The 20150-nt window shown below is 44.6% G+C and overlaps 1 protein-coding gene across 4 annotated transcripts in view; it reads left to right on the top strand.

The window, feature by feature from the left end:
• MYO5B (myosin VB) overlaps positions 1 to 20150 on the top strand; it is a 147769-nt gene that overhangs the window by 108156 nt on the left and 19463 nt on the right. For 2 of the 4 annotated variants that reach the window (XM_077171520.1, XM_077171518.1), the window contains exons 23-29: positions 4688 to 4772; positions 6131 to 6279; positions 7027 to 7146; positions 8202 to 8339; positions 9885 to 9947; positions 15714 to 15950; positions 16731 to 16828. In XM_077171520.1, the coding sequence (XP_077027635.1) occupies positions 4688 to 4772; positions 6131 to 6279; positions 7027 to 7146; positions 8202 to 8339; positions 9885 to 9947; positions 15714 to 15950; positions 16731 to 16828 (890 nt within the window). Of the gene's footprint in view, positions 1 to 4687; positions 4773 to 6130; positions 6280 to 7026; positions 7147 to 8201; positions 8340 to 9884; positions 9948 to 15713; positions 15963 to 16730; positions 16829 to 20150 lie in introns of all 4 variants that reach the window. The other 2 variants (XM_077171519.1, XM_077171517.1) reach the window with 1 other exon arrangement.

Genomic DNA, 20150 nt, shown 5'->3' with positions numbered 1-20150 from the left:
TGCCCCTAGGATTTACTGCAACTCCTGGGGCAGGACAGGTGGACATCCCTGCAGGAGCAGTGGCTGCCTTGCGTCAGTACAGCCCATCCTGATTGCCTTCTGTGCTGCCAACCACAAGGAAATGCCCCAAACTCAAACATATCTGGAAATCAGGATGCCTAATAACCATGAACATCATGGAATCACAGAGTTAAAAAGGTTGAAAAAGACCTGTAAAATCACCAAGTACAACCATCAGCCTAGAACCACCATATTCAGCACTAAACCATGTCCTCAAGTGCCACATTTGTGTGGTTTTTGAATACTTCCAGGGCTGGTGACTCCACCACTGCCCAGAGCAGTCTGTTCCAATGCTTTACAAGCCTTTTCAGTGAAAAAAAGTTTATGCAATAGCCAATCTAAACCTGCCCTGGCACAACTTGAAGCTGCTTTTCTTGTCCTGAGATTCATGTAAATGCCAGAGCTTTGTGTGTATACAGTGATTCCTCATGGTGTGTAATGCAAGTTACTGGGGAGGTCTGTCACAGCTTCTGCAAATATTAGGAAGGTGTAAATATTCCTCCCCCCAGCCCAGGATGGCACACAAGGCTCAGTTTCTGACATAGCTGGTGTTGTAGGTACGCACAGAGCATGACCTATGTGAGGACCAACTTCCCTCCCTGAGGAGAGGCACTGCTCCAGCACCAGCTGCTGGTTGTTACAGGCTTTTGTAGCATTTGGAGCTGGGATATACACAAAATGGATTTATTTTTATTCTTCCTCTTTCATGCAAACCCACAGAATATCCTGGTTTGGAAGGGACCCACGAGGACAATCAAGTGCAGCAATTCTGTTCTTTATCTCTTGGGGTGGGAGTGTTCCAGCACTGCCACCATTGTACAAGAAGTCATTCTAGTGGGAGGAAGAGATTTCAGAGTGTAGAGTTTGTTTTGCAAATAGCAAAGATGGACCTTTTGCCCTGAATTTCTTCACTGATCAGATTAATTCTGAGTAACACCCGTTCTCTTAACCTGAGGCACTGAGATGAGAGCTCAGTTTCCTTCTGCAAGTGCTTGTGGGTGCTCAAGTTAAATCCATGATATCTCTTCTGCACCAGAAATTGAATTGAATCTTTAATCTTGCTATTGGAAAGATTATAGGGCTTTTCTACTCAATAATATGCGAAGAAAAAGCTGTTTTGCAGCTGTTATTCTAGAACAGTACTTGGTGTGTGACAACCTGAAAAGGAATCGCTCTTGGAAATTAAAAAAAAACAAACAAAAGAGCCTGGAATTAGGTGTGTTATTATTACAGTGGAAGAATGTCCTTATGAGGCTCTTCTAGTGCACTTCACACAGCACCATTGCTGTGGCCAACTCCCCCTCGAGGCTGAGCCCTCAGGTGGTGGGTTTGGCTGAGAAGCTGTGGTGAAAGACTGTGGTCAGGGTGATTTACCCTGAACCTCTGGCATGACTCAAATGCACTTTTGGGTGTGCTTCTCAAAGAGATGAGCAGTCCATACACGTGCTGTCCTTGGCTGGACCAAGAGAGCTGCCAGGTAATCACTTGCTCCACTCCTTGCACTTGTTGTGCACCACACAGGGGCATGTGAAACCAGTGATTTCCTTTTAAAATTATAAGATTCTTTTTGGCACAGGGCTCTGTTCATTAGCTGGGTGCAGCACAGGCTTTTAGGGCCTGAAAGGATGCCTGATTTTAAGGGTGATGCAGCTGGGGATAAACTGTGTCTCTTTGTTCTTGATTGCAAATCGCCTTTGAGCATTTGGATGGAAGGTTGGATTAATCACTGAAGAAATGCTTTTAAAAAGCATGAAAACAAAGCAGAAGCTTTCCCTTGTTGTAAAAGTGCCTACAGCAGAGCAAATACTGTGCATTTCAGCATGAAAATAGACGGTTTAATTATAAAACATTTCTAATGGTGGAGGCTCCTATTTCTGGCATTAGCTTTACATTGCTCCCTTCCTTGTAAATGGGAAGAGGGAGAGGACCTGTTTCCTTCCTGAAAATATTAATTTAGCCAAAACACTTCCCAAGAAAAATTCTGGGAAGAGATTTTTGAGTTGTTCTAATATCTGCTAGAAGCTGGGAAGCATCATGAAATTAAATTCAGGTGAGAAGCAGTTTTTGCCTTCAGTATCAAGGGAACCCCATGGGCATGGTTGTATTGGGATAGATTCTCAAAGACTTCTCACTTCTGAGTGAGACTGAGATGAGCCTTTAATTTTTCTGAAGCTCCTGCAAATCCATGTCAGTTATGATTTAGTTAATGAAAAAAAGTCCTTTAATCTCTTCATCACGGCTATTCTGTCTAAGTCCTTAATTTTAGAACAGCTCTTCTTATTTAATTTTATGATTAAGTTTGAAACATCTGGGTAAGTACCAACAGCTCCTTCCAGGGCTTTTGGTAGCGCCTATTCTTCTTGCTTGGTGAGCTAGGATAATTCACAGCCCGGCCAGGAATTTCATGGGGAAAGTGCCAAATGCCATCATCATTTCCTTACAAGCCTGGGGGAGGATGGGAGGCAGTTCCAGGGAGACACTTAGATAAGAGCTGCCGCCATCACAAGTGCTCCCTGCTCAGCATCTTCCACAGAAATCTTTCGAAGCAGGTGCTCTTGCGTTTGAGGCACCTCCAAAGATCTGTTTCCTGTGGAAAGATAAGCGGGAGGTACAAAAGTTGTCCGTGTAGGTATCAGGGGTGGAGTTGGTGCTGCTTGGCCATTGTGTGGACCATTCATGTTGCCAGTGGGCTTGGTTACAGACAGGTCTTGATCTCTGAGCTTGTTTCTGTTTCATCTAGAAACAGGAATGCAGAAAACAAATCCAGTGGCTTAAGAGAACATCTTAAAAATACCTCTACTCAACCCGGATCAGAAATTTTAAAGTCTGGCAATAATTGTTGTGGATTTTCTTAAGTCTTGCTCTTCCAAATATCCTCTCAGCACAGTTGAAAATACTCAAGATTTTTGTCCAGTGTTGTTTTCCAACCATCATAGCTTTGGGCAGAGAATTCCTTATCAGCACCCAATAAAAAGCATAAGTAAAATAATCCCAATGGTTTTAATCTTTTCCTGATGGGACAAACAAGTAGAGCTCCTTGCTGTCCCATTGCAGCACAGGTTTTCCTTCCATTCCATCACTCCTGTATCTCTTCTCCAAGTTTTAAAAAATTCTTCCTACATTGAAGACACTAGTGCTGATCTAATGGCAGATGTGATTTATGGTGAAGGAGTGCAGTTGGTTTTGGTACAGAATATTAAAATCTTGGCTCAGTTCACAGCATTTAAAACACTAGTAGCTCTGTATGTTTAAATTGTGGGGTTTTTCACTTTCTAGTTGTACATCCAGACTCCAGCCTTCTAGTAGAGGTGCAGACAGATGTAATGCAGACAGCTGGAGTAAATGAACAGGGAGAGTAACGAGTGGGGAGTTTTATCAGTTTGTGCATAGAACAGGACTGATTCAGTTGTGACTTACAAGAAAATATTCACTGTGCATTTGTCCTCATCATTAGCATGTATCTGGCATAGCCAGTGTTTGATAAAATGCCTTAATTTGAACATGCTTGTGTGGAAGACTGAAATCTGTGCTAGGAATGCACGCCAGCTGGGCTGCCTATAAATTTAATCTAGTGGTGACAGCAAAATTATTACTCTTGGGCTCTGGAAACTCTTATTATGGTGTTTACATTGTTGTTTATCATTGGTGCCTTGAGTTCCTTCTGCTGTGTGTAGCTGTTTCCTAAGCAGTGGCTACAGGAAGTGAAGGAGCAGGCGGAGGGGATGAGACGTGCTGGGATGATGTGTGCTCTCCCCCTGACAGCAGCAGAATCATCCTGCTTAGCTGTGGCAGCGTATTTCACTTGACAATATGATGGTTGTGTGTTTTGAGATAACACTGTTGAATGCACCAGAATTCAGGAAGCTGAATAATGTTCCAGGATTGGTTGCTGTCAGCATCAGCCCAGCTTTGCAGTTGTGACAAGTGAAAATAGCATTTTTCAGGATTTAGTTTCTGTTCTCATTTTTTTTTTTATGAGGCAATTGTTGTTAATAGTTGCTAAATATGCTGCTGTTGTATTGCCAAGGGCCCTGGTACATGTCATTCCTCGCTGTACCAGAGGTTCTGTAGTTGTGGGAAGCACTGAAGTGACTCATCATGCTACACGGATTGAGTACAATAAAATTAAAAAAGCCTGATCTATTCACTCAGCTCACATTCACTGTGTCCATGTGAGCTCCTGAAGTGCTACATCTCTGGGGACAATCAGCAGATTTATTTCCCCAGCAGCTGTGACTTGGTGCTGTGACTTGAGGACAATGATGAAGCCCATTGAAATCTAAAAATAAACCTCTGATTTGATGACCTGATCACTTCCAAGAGCTTTGCTCCTGCAGGTCATGGCCACCAAGTCCAGCTGCTCAGTATTTTGTAAGATTCTGCTGAAAACGTTGATTTAAGGGAAAAGTGAACTCTGGAAAGGGAAAGTTATTCTCTTTTGTAGCAGTGCATTTCTCCTGTGTTTCTGCTACCAGTGTACAAAGGATAAGTGGCAAAGCACAGGGGAACAGATCCTTTAAAGAGCAAAGAGAGGCCGAACAAAGCCCCCTGTCTCCTGCCAGGTGAAATTAATCCCTGCAGGAGCCCTGCCCTGCAGCCAGCAGTAACTCTCTGCCTTGTTCCCTAGCGTATCTGCGACCTGGAAGAAGAAAATGCTCTCCTGAAGCAGGAAAAAGAGGAGCTGAACAGCAGGATCCTCTGTCAGTCTGAAGGTAGGAAAAACTGCCTATGGCATTGTCATGCCTCCATTAGACAAGGGCTTAATCTTCTCCCCTGCCTTGAAAAGTGCTAATCTTCCTGTGACCCTTTCCTGGTGGCTTTTGTCTCTATTTTGTTGTGCAGGTAGTTCTGTTTGTGCTGTCCTACTGCATGAACAGAGCTACCTGCACAACAGGTAAGGCAGAGGCGAGTTTAATTGGTGAAATACAGAATAAAGTACCTACCAAGGCTTTTTAGTTCAGTTATGTTAAAGCATTAGTATGGGAGGCAGTGAAGCTGATGGAGTAGGGAATAGCTGTGTCCCAAGAATAATTAATAAAGGATCCAAGGAGCAGCACAATTCACATTATTGGGCTGTGGCAAAGGATTTGTCTAGTGTGACAAGAGCTTGTAAGTGTTTTTTAAAAGTAGAGGCTTAGCTAACAAGTCACACATAGGGGAAGCAACCTGGGAAGATCCCATTTCACAAAAGGGACTCTCCTGCATGTATTGAGCTTTTCTATTTTTTTGTCATCCTTTTCAGCTTTGATTTTGCAGCAGGATTTACAAAGGTCATCCTGCTGTGGATGTAACTACCACTGCTCTGTGGTACTTGTGAAGTGCCTTTTGCTCCTAGCCTAGCACAAAACAAAGGAATGAAGATAACATATTAAGAAGAAACTTGCTGCAAATATTTATTCATCCTTTACAGGATGCTTTTGGAGCATCTAAGATAGGAGAAAGGAAGTGGAGGGGCTTGGTTTGTTATTCACCCATTTAAGACAACACATGGGCTACATTTGCCAGGTTCCTCAGGAAGACAAGGGACCAGGTTTGCTTCCAGAGGGGAGTTTTTAACAAATAACTGAATTTATTTGGATATAAACTTCTTTGAACCCCCACAATCTTGCCATGGTAAATGGTTGATGATGACACGAGGAAGAGCTGCTGTTGTTGATTTGCTCCTGTGCCAAAGCTGCTGGTGGGGGAAGTTTTTAAATGCAGCAAGTACCACCTTTTCAACCCAATGTATTTCTGTACCGTACTGGGCTTTTCTTAAGTGGGTTTATGGCTGGTCCATGGGAGCTGGAGCTGCCACAGTTAAATAATGGTTTGTAGGTGCTGGAGACTGCTCTTTAACTCAAGGCAAAGGATTGCTCTGCAAACAGAAGCTCTTTCAAATATTGAGGAGACAGATACAGATTGTAATAATCTCTAAATATTAGCAAATACTTACATGTATTTTAAAGGCTCTTAGCAGAGAGTATTTTGTTCATTAGTTGTTGTTGTTGTTGTTCCACATGTTTACAAGAAGCTTGTTTCTCAGCTAAAGTTCATAATTTCTTTTTTTCCCCCCCTTCCTATTTTAAAGATGAATTTGCACGAAACACAGTTGAGGAAAATATGCAGATGAAGAAAGAGCTGGAAGAAGAGAGATCTCGTTATCAGAACCTGGTAAAAGAGTATGCAAGTCTGGAGCAGAGATATGACAACTTGAGAGATGAAATGACTATTTTTAAGGTAATTAAACTGGAATTATCCCTGTTCCCTTGTGCCCAGGACCTGATGTTGGTGCCTGGATAATGTGGCTCACTTACCCCCAAAACATTTAATAGAACTACCATTAGTGGGCAGTTTGTGCTTGATATTTCTAAGAATACCTATCTGCACTGGAGCTAAACCTTTTGTGTACCTTGCAAAAGGAGCTTGGTCTTCCATGCTTCTCTGTGAAATGCTTAGAGATGTCTGTGAGCCTCAGCAAAAGCTGGGTCATGCTTGTTGTTGTTTTGCTTTTGTGTCAGTGATGTTCATGTGTAGGTATTGGGTTAAACAAGCAAACAAACAAAACCTCCAGCAATATTACTTCATAATTTCAAAGCCCAGGGTTTTTAGGTTCAGCATTGCTAAAGTGTTAGAAAAACTGTTGAAAATCAGAGCGCTGCTGGATTTGATGGAATTCTGAGTGTTTAAAGAGGAGGGTTCTGTCAGCAGCACAACCTTGAGCTCAGATTTGCATGTTCACACTTACCAGGCATCTGGTGTCATGAAGAGCCTTTAATTCATGCATAATTTTCAAGCTGAGCTTCTGTATCTTTTGCACTTTGAAGTGTTAATATGAATTTTAAGGGTAGGGCATAAAAACTTAGAACATGCAATCTCTGTAAGGTAACTTAAGTATATAGTCACATATTTGCTCTAAAGAAGCAGCACTTGGAGAGGAGTCCTTTAACAGTGGGTGGTTTATATGTCTGCATTGTTTCTTGGCAGCAAACACCAGGGCACAGGAGAAACCCATCCAACCAGAGCAGCTTGGAGTCTGATTCCAACAACCCGTCCATCTGCACCTCTGAGATCGGGGACACCGAGGATGTGATACAGCAGGTGGAGGTACAGCAAGTGAGGAGGGAAGGCAGGGGGGCCCTGCTCTGGGCGTGATGGCTGTGGGGTCTGCAGCACAGGGCTGGACAGTGAGGTGTGATGGCTGAAATTGATTCTATGCTGTAGAAACTCGTCGTTAATTGTGTGAGAGGGACTGCAGGGTTGTGGTGCTCTGGCAGTTCTACTTGTTTGCAGCATCAGGGCTCTAAAAATAATACAGTGCTGTCTTTGGGCCATACCAGCTTGAAGACTGATGAAAATTCATCACAGCAGTTACACCCAGTGCTGATGGATCATGACTGTATCATGATCCCTCTCTGCAAGGACACCAGAATTCATTGGCCTCTTGCCCCGAGCATTTTCATTCCCATGCATCTTCACAGATGCTTTGCTGGCCAGCACAGCCCTGTAATCAAATCAACAGTCTCCTAATGGAGAAAAGAGCAGAACAAATTATTCCTTGGCTATCAAGAATCCTGTGGAAAAGGGAAATGTGTTTTTTACTTACATCTGATGGAGTAGGCTGCTTTTTAAACTCCACTTTTTTTACTCTTGAGCGCTTATGGGTGATCAGTGTCCCTACAGTCAGCCCTACCCTTGCAGGACAACGTTTTGTGTCCCAATACACACCTGCAGAAGCCCCCATTTCCCTCTGCTGGCTGCTGCATTATATTGCTTTGGTATTCTTGAACAGCTCTGAAAGCATTTTCTGAAGTCAAAATAATCAGTATTGACAATGCTTTGATATAAAATATTCCAGGTGCAGCAGTTAAAAAACCCCAACAAATAAACACCTGACTAAAAGGGACATTTTTGATGTTTTTAGCCCCATCACCTACTTATGTGTCGGGCTGTTAAGCATTCAGTGACGTATCAAAACAAGTCAGGTATTTTACTGACATTAAAAATAGGTGTTTTAAATGTGGATTTGCTTTTTGGAAGTACAGGTGTTTCTTAGGCTGCTCTTGTTCCTGGCTGTGGGTGATGTACTGGCACTGTGCATGGGTGTAGGACTTGACTCTGAGATCTTCTCTTTTTTAACCCTCCCTCCTGTTCTGCTCCAGGAGATTGGGATGGAGAAAGCAGCCATGGACATGACCCTCTTCCTAAAGCTACAGAAGCGAGTGAGGGAGCTTGAGCTGGAGAGGAAGAAGCTGCAAGCCCAGCTGGAGAAAAAGGAGCAAGAGAGCAAGAAATCCCAGGCAAGAGGCATCTTTTCATGGATACTAGTATTTCATATTTGTAACTGGCTTTCCTTGATTGCCTGAGGCCATATGATGTAGGAATTTAGCTTTGGGAGTGACAAGTTCAGCATAAGAGGCTACAAATCCTTCTGGAAAATGGAGATAAACTTTTTTTTTTGTCCACTAAGGACAATTGGACAGGAGAACTGCTTTATTTATTTGTTTAAACAAACTAGTTGTAACATATTTAGGGAAGTATCTTAAGCTTCTTGAAAGCAGTGAAATGTGGAATCAATTTTGGCACACATTATTCCACCAGCACTGACCCAGTGTCTCACGTGTGGCACCCTGCACGTTCAACAGCTCTCCCTTTTGGATGATTTCTGTTATTCAAGCATTTCTTTCCTGTCCTGACTTCCCTCCATCCAGCAGTGTGTGGCATGAACTGAAAAGCACTTCAGTCAGTCAGGCTGGTGTCCCCAGTTTGGTTTTATTATCATCTCTGTGTTTTGGTTAGGTTTTTTCCCTCAGTAATGATCATAGAGAGGAATACAGGTTAAAAGTAGTGTAGTAAATCACAAATATCAGGATAGCTGTTAGAAGAATGGGTTCTTAATTTCTGTTGCAAGGCAGGGATAGTCTTTTGCTGCATTCTTCCTTCCTTGTGAAAAAAAACACAAAAAACAAACAAAAAACAACCCCAAACTTCCTAAAATTTGAGTTGCTTGCTTGAAAATTAAAAACAGGTTTATTAAAAAAAACTAAGATTACTGGCAGCCCAGTGGTAACTCAGGGGGCAGGAGTCTGTGAATCTGAAAATACAGCTCTCTAGGTTGTGGTGAGCTGACTTCTGGGCTGGGGGGTTTCAGTAGCAGATCTCTTGTATGTGCTTTCCCTGCCATCTGTAGCCAAGGCTCTGTGGCTTGTCAGAGGCCAGAGTGTGCTATGGAACAGCAGTGCTGCTGTGGGCTTGGTGTCCTGAAGCACTGAAGATGCTCTTTTACAAATTGCTGGGCAAATGCCATCCCTCTTGGGATACATATTTGGAATTTCTGGGGCTCCTGTTGCTTTGTTTGGGAATTATTTTCGTTATTACTCTCCAGTGTGAGATCAGTGTACCTTAGAACACATGCAGTAGGAGACACAACAAAATCATCAACAGTAATTATTTACTTGCTTCACTAGATATCCTTATTGATCACTCCTAGCAATTTGCAGGAAAGACATGGAACAGGAGACTTCCCCAGCCTCTCATTCCTGCTGCAGGAGGATTAAAAACCTGTTTTCCAACTGCTGTGTTGGAGATTGTTCCCTTAATGACTGTCATTGTTTGAAAGCTGCAGTGAGGCACAGATATTAATGAGAGATTAAACCATTTTCTCCTGGAGTGTCCTCTGCCCCACTGGTGTTGCTGGGATGCTGTCTAATGGAAATTAATGACTTTATTATGGTCGAGCTGGCCAGCAGGGCTGAATGCTGATGGAGACGTGCCCAGCTACCCTGTGCTGTGTGCCAGTTCTTCTGCCCAATCCTAAATACAAATTTACTCTTTAATCTGCACAGGTAAATGAAATAAAGACTGAAGTGACTTCAGAACATGAAGATTTTGCATACAACAGCTTGAAGGTGAGTGAGAGGCTTCTCCTTAGTGCTGTAACCTACTGCATGGCTCCAGCAGCCCAAACAAAGGATGTGAACATGATAATAATCAAAAACCTGCTGTAATCAGCTCTGCTAGAGAGGGTAGTTGGAAAACTGTAGTTTTCCATCCTCTCCTGGGCCTGGGATGGGCTCACATATGTTTCTCTCTGGGGTGACATCTGTTTTCTGCTGATCGACCTGTCTCTGAGTCATCCATGGAGGTAACGAACCCACCTGTGGTGAAGGGGGCTTTTTCCATGGCAGGTATTCCCTCTGGGACTTTGTTGGGCTCCATTTGACAGGCACTGCAGGTCTCAGCAGTTGGCTTTGCAGCAGGTGTAAACTCTTATGGGCTGTTTCTTGTTCCAGACTTCCCCTCTGCTTCTTAGCCACGTTCTATGCTATCCCAAGGTGCCACTCAGGTCAAACCCAGATAAATCTGTGGAGTGATTTGAGCCTCCTTAAATGGCTCCATCTCCCAGCAGAAGTGCTGGCTGACCACAGTCATCCTGTGTCTTCCCAGTGTTGCCCTACCCTAGAATTTGTCTTGCCCCCAAGCTCAAAATCCTGACAGTTTCTGTCCCCATCACTTTATCCCTGTGACAATCAGAGCAACTGAAACCTCCTGGGCTCCTACTGCAGCTTCTGTAGCTTCTATTCTCCTGCTCTAACTGTATTCAAATACTTCTGGCCTTAACTGTCTTACACCAATTTTTATGTCCTGCTTATCCTCAGAAAACCAGTTTCTAGGATAGTGTTACTAAGGGAAATTTTTTTATGCTGTTGTTTTTTTCAGTGCAGACCTAACTTTCTGGTGTTCCTTCTCTCCCTATCCCATTAACAAATATTGCAAGGCAACTGAGAAGTCCAGAGGAACATATGTTTTCCAGAATAGCATGATGCTGAACCATCTGTCAGTAGTAATACCAATTTTTCCTTCTGCATCATCTCCTCCAAAGGATGCCAAAAAAAGCAGAAATTAGAGATGGAAAGGATGTCCAACCCTCACAAAGCCCTTAGAGTATCGGTAGATTTTTATGACACTTAATAATACAATTTTATTTTCCTAACATGGTATTGGTGTTGCTCTGGCTAAATGTGCTGTTTGTGGTGGAGGGAAACCCCCCTGAATTTCCTTAGTACCTGTGCATAGCCCCTTGGAGAAGAAGCCTGGCCAGGTCATTGCCCAAGTGTCTTCCAGCTGGTTAAACATACTTGTGGAAGGTTTAAGTTTCTTGACCCTGTAAAGCAAAGTGGAGTTGGAAGGTGGAAACCCAGCAGATGAGAGCCACCACCTCCTTAAATGGCTTCTGGAATTCCAACTTCTGTATGAGTTCACAAACTGTGTTTTCTTCAAGGTTTAACCCTGGAAGTTCAGAGTGGAAATACTGATTTTGGATTTTCCTACTTTCTGCATACTGACATACTAGCATTCATAGTTCTACATACCTATCAGATTTTAAAAATTGTTAAATGTTAAATTTTTAACAAATTTACCAATTAATGTTAATACTATTTCATAAGAATAGGTGGCATGTGTTGCTAAAAATGCAGGGTTCTTTAAACTTTAGTCTAAAATAGAGGGGAAATGAACCTGCGGGGAATTCACATTCCCTGTAGGAGTGTTTTCCTGAGAAGGACCACTGAAAAAGACAGACAATTACACTTCCCAGCTGTTCTCCCCACATCTAAACACAGGAAACAGCCTGAAATCTCTGCCTGCAATGCAAGAGTGACTTACTGCTGATTTTGAGGGCTTCTTTTCCCTCCTTCCCCCTTGACAGCTGCTTCCAAGGCTATGACAAAGCTATTCTTCTTTTCTCTTTCTCCTGCTAATTTATAGCTCAAGTATTTGTACTATCTCTGGCTCCTTAAAGAGTTTCTTGTGAATATGTTTATTTTTCATTTTTACCAGCTTAAAAAGACTTTATCTTGGGGAAATAGTCTGAGGTGCCTAAAAGCTCACACAGGGGACAGTCTTTCTGTGGATGCTCTTGAATGGCTTGTGAGGTACCAGTTAGTCAGCCATGGACAGGGACACCTTTCCCTGGACCAGGCTGCTCCCACCTGGCCTGGGACTCTTCCAGGGATCCAGGGGCAGCCACAGCTCTCTGGGCACCCTGGGCCAGGCAGGGCCTCACCACCCTCACAGACAGGAATATTTTTGCTCCTTTCTGATCTAAACCTTCTCTCTTTCACTTTGGACAAGATGAGCTTCAAGGTTCCTTAACTTAGAAACTATTTCCTCACTATTTTAAAGAAAGATTCCATATTTTTATGTCCCATTTCAGACATTTTTGGCACTCACAGCCCCTCAAGCAGGACAACATAAGGTGTGGGTGCTACTGGATGGCTGTGCAGGTTTGGCTTCTGCAACCAGCACATGGTCTGATACTTCATATGTGTCTGCTGTCCTCTAGCTTGGTGTCTTGGTGTAATTATTACTGTAATTATTACTGTCATGACACCCACGATGGCAGGGATTTGCCTTTGGATTTAGCATCTGGTGGGGAGCCTGTTCTTGATGCAGATTATGATGGAGGGAAGTGAGTGAGGCACAGTGCTCCGTTAGAGAGGCTCGTCTGGTTTTTTAGTTTTGTAAGACTGAAATGTGTGAAACTTGAGCTAACACTGATAAATGTACAGGCAGAAGTTACCTGTCCTTTGTAATGGAGAAATACATTTCTCAGGAGTTGCTGTCCCAAAATACACCCAGCCAGATGTTTGGTTAATCATTATCCAGGAATGCAAAACGGAGTTACGTCCCTCAGATATGCCAGTGAAAAATGTGTCTTCCTTGTTTTTTCAAGCTGGGAAAGTGGCAGTGGGAATGAAAGAAACCTTTGCTCTGATTCCATGTTCCTGAGCAACCTGTTCTAGTGGCAGCTGTCCCTGCAGCTGGACTAGATGGCCTTTAAAGGTCCTTCTAACTCACACATTCTAGGATTCCAAGCAGGAACATGATGCATAATTCAGTTTCTCACTTGTTTCATGCCTTAGAATTGGCAGCTCATTATAAATGAGCTGCATGGAGGATTTAATTTTCTTTTCCTGCAGAGTAGCAGAAAAGGAGAGAGGGGGCAAAATCCTGGCATGGCAGTGCTAACCTGTGACTTAGGCAGGCTCACACTTCTCCCAGCACTGCTCTGTAGGCCCTTTGCTAAAGAGTGAAGATATTTCCATCACCATTAGTGCTCGGGTTACCCTGTCAGAGCTCTTTAACACTGCATCTGTTGGGACAAGTGTGAGTTCAAGTGCAGGGCATTCTGACTGTAAAATTTTTTGGTCATATTTATTTGTCAGATATTTGTCTAATAAATCAGCATGACTGGCCTATGCTGAAGAAAGAGCATTTTTCATTTTGCCAGTAGAAATCTCCACATCCATAGCATTTTATTTTAGCTTCTGATCTTCCATGGCAAGTGCTGATGCAAAAAAGGTGTGCGAGCTGGGGACAGAAGGTGTTTTAACACTGCTCTATGAAATCTACAAAGAAAGGAGCAAGGAATAAACTTAAATGTAAATTTTGAAAGGAGTGTATGGTAGGGGCTCTTGGAGCAGGGTTATTGGTACTTGCTTTCTTTCCTGGTCTTCCTGGCTTTGTTTCTAACCAGAGCAGAGCTTGAAATGACCAGGCCTTGGAGTTAGCAGTGTGGCTGACCCATTACAAAAAAGAGAGAGAGAAAGGGACACAAAGAGTAGGAGGACAAAGGTTAAGGAAAAGGAAAGCAGAGGTCTTAGCCAGCAAATAACAAACCCACAGAAGAGTTATTTTATTAGAAAAGCAAGTAACTACTTTCACCATCAGTGAGAGGTGATGTAGCAGGAAGAGTTAAACCCAGTTTGATACCAATTCCCACCATGCGCACACTTCCAACTCCTGCTTTAAACACCAGTTACAGAAAAGCCCATGTCTCATATACATGGTTAATGTGAGATTATCAGAATCGATGGATCTAAGGCATTTCTTATCCTTTTTTTTTTCATGACAGCTGCTATAAAGTACCTGAATATGCCCCATTACTGATGGTGTCTGTTCAGCTAGGAGCATGCTGCCCAGATGCCAGATCAGCTATTCTGCTCACACCTCTGCTGTGATAAGCCGTGCTATTTATAATTTGTAAGGATTTATAATTACAACACCCGTTTCCTATGGAAATGGGGTTTACACAGCTGTGCTAGCTACACACTGTGTAAATTGTATAAATTGCCCCCATCCCCCCCCAGCCATTTTTGGATTCATTAGCTTGACTCAGCCCAAGCTGATAATGAAGCAGAGATCCCAGAGATAGGAGGGGTTGTGAAAGGAAGCCGTGGAAAAGCTCAGTAAGCAGCAGGGAGATGAGGCACGTGGGTGACAGTGGGGAATGATCTTGTGCTTTTGTAGACACTGGAGAATCCACATGGATGGGGTTGGTCCCTAGGAAAGAGCTGACCCCTCATCAAACAGCAGACGTTGCCAGCTCAGGTGCAGGGCTGTTGGTTTGTGCTGTGTGGGACAAGGGTCCTGTTGGGGCTTGGTGTTGCCTGAGAAGTCTGGGGGCGTGGGGACAGGAGGGAGCACTCCTGGGTGGCACCATGCAGCAGCCAGAGGTGGAGGGTCATGCAAAGAGAGGTGGGCTGTTGTGAACAGGACTCCAAGGAGTCTGGCTCACAGCTAGTCTGTGACCCACAGCAAAGACTGATGGTTTTGAGCTTGAAGAGGCTAGGTTTAGATGGGATATTGGGAAGAAGTTCTTGGCTGTGAGGGTGGTGAGGCTCTGGTGCAGGTTGCCCAGAAGAGCTGCCCCTGGATCCCTGGAAGTTTCCAGGGCCAGGTTGGATGGGGCTTGGAGCAGCCTGGGCTAGTGGAAGTGTCCCTGCCCATGGCAGGGGGTGGAACAGGATGAGCTTTAAGGTCCCTTCCAACCCAAACCATTCCATGATTCTGTGATTGCACCATGTGCAGGAGCAAATAGCTGACCCAGCAGAGATTATCCAGGTGGGTTTTGGGTGGTGGCAGAGAGCTGCCAAATGTTGTGCTGCCACCTGCAAGCAAAGCTTCATGGTGACAGACTAAAATAAAGGGTGTCCTAGCTGCCAGAGCTCTATTCTTCTGTCTTCTGCCGCCATGCAAAAGTGAGTAAGCCCTTCAGTTTATCTCAGCTAAGATGTTATTCAGGAGAATCAGTTGGCATCAAACTAGCATAGTGTTGGCCCTGCCTGTCAAATGCCAATGGCCGGGGAGACATCAGGGTGAGAAAATCCTCCAGCTATAAACACTGCACTGGGGTGGGGGAATTACAAAAGAAGAGGGAATTCAGAGGCCCATGGCTCACCTAAGGGATGCCTGCCATGATGACAAACAAGCACCTTCCAGCTTGTTTGGGCAAACAAGCATCTTCCAGCTTATCTAATGAATATGAAAGGTGAGCTGAATGTTGTGGGGGTTGTGTGATTCATTGATTCAGAAGGAAAAGAGGTGGAGGAGAAAAGAGCATGCTTAGCTTCTTTAACAGCCTGCTTTTGTGTTTAGAAATAGTGTCAACAAATAAAAAATACCATTGTGTATTGTTGTTACTAAATAGCAACAGGCTGCTGACTAAAGCAAAAACCTTCCCTGAACCACAGATGGCTGGGCTGGCAGCAAAACCCAGATCCTGGCTTGCATTGATCTGTAACCATCAATAATTGAGTCAGCCTAGAGGCATCTCAGAACAGGATGAGGCACCACAGTTTATTTAAACTGCTTAATGGCTTGGTGTTTTCCAGAGGCAAGAGCTGGAGTCGGAGAACAAGAAGCTGAAAAATGAGCTCAATGAGCTGAGGAAGGCCATTGCAGACCACGCCACCCAGAACAACTCCAACGACGTGCAGGACGGCTACAACCTCCTCCTGAACCAGCTGAAATCGGCCAACGAGGAGCTGGAGGTGCGCAAGGAGGAGGTGCTCATCCTCAGGTCGCAGATCATGAAGGCTGCCCAGCAGAAAGAGACTGGGAAAAACATGGTAAAGGAGAGGGTAATGGATTTTCTTTTTTCCTTCTTCTCCTCTGTTGGTGGAGATTCGCTGTCTGCCTGAGGAATGCCATTCCTGCTCTGGTGGGCAGGATGGCACAGGGAGGTTATGGGGTTGTGCAGGGATACAGGGTCTCCTGCCTGGGGGTAAAATGCAATCCCTGGTGTTTCAGACAGCCCAGGACTATCTGTGCCATGGTACTGCTGTAGGGTGCCTACCTCCACACCCTACTGATGAGGTTAAACCAGCCCACACCACCTCTGCACCACTGTGTGTGGTTCAGTATGTTCCTGGTGATGTTTTACAGCAATAATCTTTTTCTGCAAGGAAGTGGGGTTAGAAAAAATAATTTCTGGACCAGATTCTGCTCACTTTGGGCTGGTGCAGCTGTAATGTGTTTCTTCTGACATGGAGGCAAGAAGGGAGCCTGTCTCTCAAACAGCTGGGATGGGATTTGTATTTAGAGCATATTCCAATGGAAGGGCACATTTTCCAGAAACTCAATCTTTATTGATTTGCTGTCTTATCATTCCTCATTTCAAACCAAGCCAAGCACCCTGCTTATCCTCTTCCCAAGCTCACTGCATCTTTCTTCCATCTCATATCTCTCCTGCTGCATGTGTGTGGATTCACAGAAACTCAGTAGTGTGGTGGATGCCCCAGGGATGCTTTTAATAGAATAATTGGGAGTTGTTTGGTGTCAGGAACTTTCAGGGCTGGGCAGAGTTTTAAAGCAGGAAGTCACATGGGTGTTTTGCACGTTGACTTTAGGAGAGCATCTCCCCCAATGCCAGCTGGCCCAACAGTGACCGGCACGTTGACCAGGAGGACGCGATCGAAGCCTACCAGGGCATGTGTGAGACCAACCGGTAAGTGTGGCACAGACCTCGCCAGCACGGGGGGGATCCTGTGTCAGAGAGGGACACACACCAAAATCAATCTGTTCCAGAGGCCTCCCAGCCTCTGGACTGTGCTGTGGACTCAAGGGTGGGCCACAAAGGTGAAACCAAGGACACATGTCTTAGGGAATTGTAGAATCCCAGAATGGTTTGGGCTGAAAGAGGCCTTTTAGATCATCTGGTTCCAGTCAGATACTGAGCAGGTGGAAAAGCAAACATGGAAGTGAGCAAAACCAGGTTTTGACTTTGCTTCCAGTATGGAAATAGCAGGAAGACTAAGATTAGGAACTGTATTTGTATTTATTTCATAGAACTCACAGAATTCACAGAATAATAGGTTGGAAGAGACCTTCAAGATCATTGAGTCCAACCCAGCCCCAACACCTCAACTGAACCCTGGCACCCAGTGCCACATCCAGGCTTTGTTTAAAGACACCCAGGGGTGGTGACTCCACTACCTCCCCCAGGCAGGCCATTCCAGAACTTTATCACTCTTTCTCTGAAAAACTTTTTCCTAATATCCAACCTCTATTTCTCTTGGCACAGCTTGAGTCTATGTCCTCTGGTTCTGTCAGTGCTGCCTGGAGAAAGAGCCCACCCCCACCTGACTACAGCCACCTTTCAGGGCCCTATAGAGAGTGATAAGGCCACCCCTGAGTCTCCTTTTCTCCAGGCTGAACAGCCCCCAGCTCTCTCAGTTGCTCCTCAGGTATCTCATACCAAGTTGGGAAGATGCCACAGTTCCCTTCTGTTTTCCCAGAGGCAAAAGCCCATTGTGGTTAATTGAGCTAACAAACATGCGGTATTCCCTGAAAACACTCACATTATTGATATTCTTGCACCCAAACTGAGTGTCAGGAACAACTGTTTTATTGCCAGTTTACCTCAGTGAGGGTTAATACTTTGAGCATGTGTCTGTCATGACAGTAACAATGGGCTGATATTGCCAAGCATTAAATCAGTCCTTGCAGCTGCTCAGGAGGATATAAATTAATAAAGCAGTATCTTGCAAGAAGAAAAAAATTACATGGATTAAACAGCAAGATATTATGAAAAGCAAATTTTTATTTTTCTTCAAGGAAATGGAATGTTTATCTTTTTTTTTCTCTTGACAAATACAGATGTTTGAATATTTTTTTTCCCTAAATAATTTCCATTCAGCAAGGAAGAAGACCCAGCCATTGTGGATTAATGGCTTTTAATAACACAATATGGTTTGCTACTTTGTAGAGTGGTTGCAGAAGGTTGTTAACATACCAGGCTGGGACCTGACTTAATGAGTATTTTATTCACACCTGTATGAATATGAGGAAGGGCCCATTTAATTGGAGCTTAAAACCCTGGTGGCTCAACTGAGGCTGTTCTGCCAGCTTTCACCAGGTCTGGAGGCCTGGAGCAGTAGGGATTGATGGGGTCCAGGACTCCTGTGACATTGGTTTCTCACCTGGGCATCATGTCTGGCTAAATCAGGCTAGTCTTTGTGGTTTTTTTTTTTAATTTGCCGTGGAATATTTGCTTTCCTGAAGTGAACTTGCTGATGAAATTTCTGCCCCTCCTGCAGCAGAGGTGATGAGATTAATTTGCACATCACATTCTTGTCAGTAAATCAGTGGAGCTCAGTGTGCTTTCTGCAGCAAGGAGTAGGTTTCGGTCACTTAATGAATTCTATTGAATTCTATGAATTTTCTCTTCTTTCCTTCTTTTTCCTTCTTTCCAACATTCTCCTGGAGCCGTGGGTGGTCATACGAGTTGTGAAATGCCATTGTTGGGCACAACTTAAATTACTCCCTAAATTTTCCAGTGTGCATGGAAAGTTAGTTTGTGCTCAAGGGCTGGTGAAGGAGGTAAAATAAGGGTTGCTGCTTTCACAGGAAATGTGTCTGACCCAGGGGTGTCACTGATCCCCAGTATAAATTAATACCTGGCCATACTGGTGCACATTGCCTTCTGCAGCCTGCCAGGAGGCTCCACTCCTCCTCCCAGCATTCTGGTTTCCACACTTGACTTCTACAGAAAGAACTGAATTGTAGAATCATTTAGGCTCAAAAAGATGTCTTGAGGTTCAGCTCTTCCCCCAGCACTGCAAAGGCCAGCACTAAACCATGTGCCACATCCACATGGATTTGAAATCCCTCCAGAGCCTATAAGTTTCCAGGACCTAATTTTCCACAGGAGTACAAATCTCTTTCCTTGCAATTGCATGGGTGAGCTGCGGTTCTAAGAAGTTCATGTGATCTGGCCTTGGTGGGTTTTGGTCTCTTAAGTTTTGGGAGGGGAAAACTGCAGTCTCCAGGGTCAGTTCATTATTCTCTCATCTGCCTCTTGTGTGAAGCTTGACTGGAGTTTGGCTCTTGAAATACAGCAGCAGTAGCTCTATATGCTCTCACCCTGATTTTCTGCAGTGATTTATCTAGTGGCTCATTAAGCACCACCAACCTCCCCATTACAAGGTTCCCTGTGCAGTTGTCTGTTTATTGGGTTGGTTTATAAGCTGTAGGCTGGTGTTGATGGCAATAAAATGGATGAAGACAAATGCTTGGGGAGCCTAGATTATTGTACTTGTGGACATAAATGAACATTCCCTCCCCCGGAAAAAATTTGCATTTTTACTTACACAGCTCTATACCCAAGGGTGTCAGCATGAGAAACAGAAACGCCTTCCCTTTCTAATCTTGATCAACACATATTTTAATGGGAAGCTTTTCTGGTGGAGTTGTGGTTCTGAAGTGGGATTTATAAGCAAGAGCCAATTCTTCTCAACTTCTCTACAAGAAGCACTCCCATTTTTCTTTCATAGAGTGATTTGAGTTGCAAGGGACCATAAAGCTCATCCTATTCCAGCCCCTGCCATAGGCAGGGACACCTTCCACTATCACAGGTTGCTCCAAGCCCCATCCAGCCTGGCCCTGGGCACTGCCAGGGATCCAGGGGCAGCCCCAGCTGCTCTGGGCACCCTGGGCCAGGGCCTGCCCACCCTCCCAGCCAGCAATTCCTAATTGCCAAGAGCCCAAAATCTGTGCCTGCCCTCTGGCAGTGGGAGCCATTGCCTGGCTGCTGTCCCTGCAGGCCTTGTCCCCAGTCCCTGTGCAGCTCTGCTGGAGCCCCTGGAGGCCCTGGCAGGGGCTCTGAGGTGTCCCTGGAGCCTTCTCTTGTGCAGCTGAGCAGCCCCAGCTGTGCCAGGCTGGCTCCAGAGCAGAGGGGCTCCAGCCCTGGCAGCAGCTCCGTGGCCTCCTCTGCACTGGCTGCAGCAGCTCCAGCTCCTTGTGCTGCTGGAGCCAGGGCTGGGGCAGCT

This window comes from Agelaius phoeniceus, chromosome Z, assembly GCF_051311805.1.
Source record: "Agelaius phoeniceus isolate bAgePho1 chromosome Z, bAgePho1.hap1, whole genome shotgun sequence".
Lineage (NCBI taxonomy): Eukaryota > Metazoa > Chordata > Aves > Passeriformes > Icteridae > Agelaius > Agelaius phoeniceus.
Note: the sequence above shows the minus strand (reverse complement) of the source record. Positions and strands in the feature narration are given on the sequence as shown.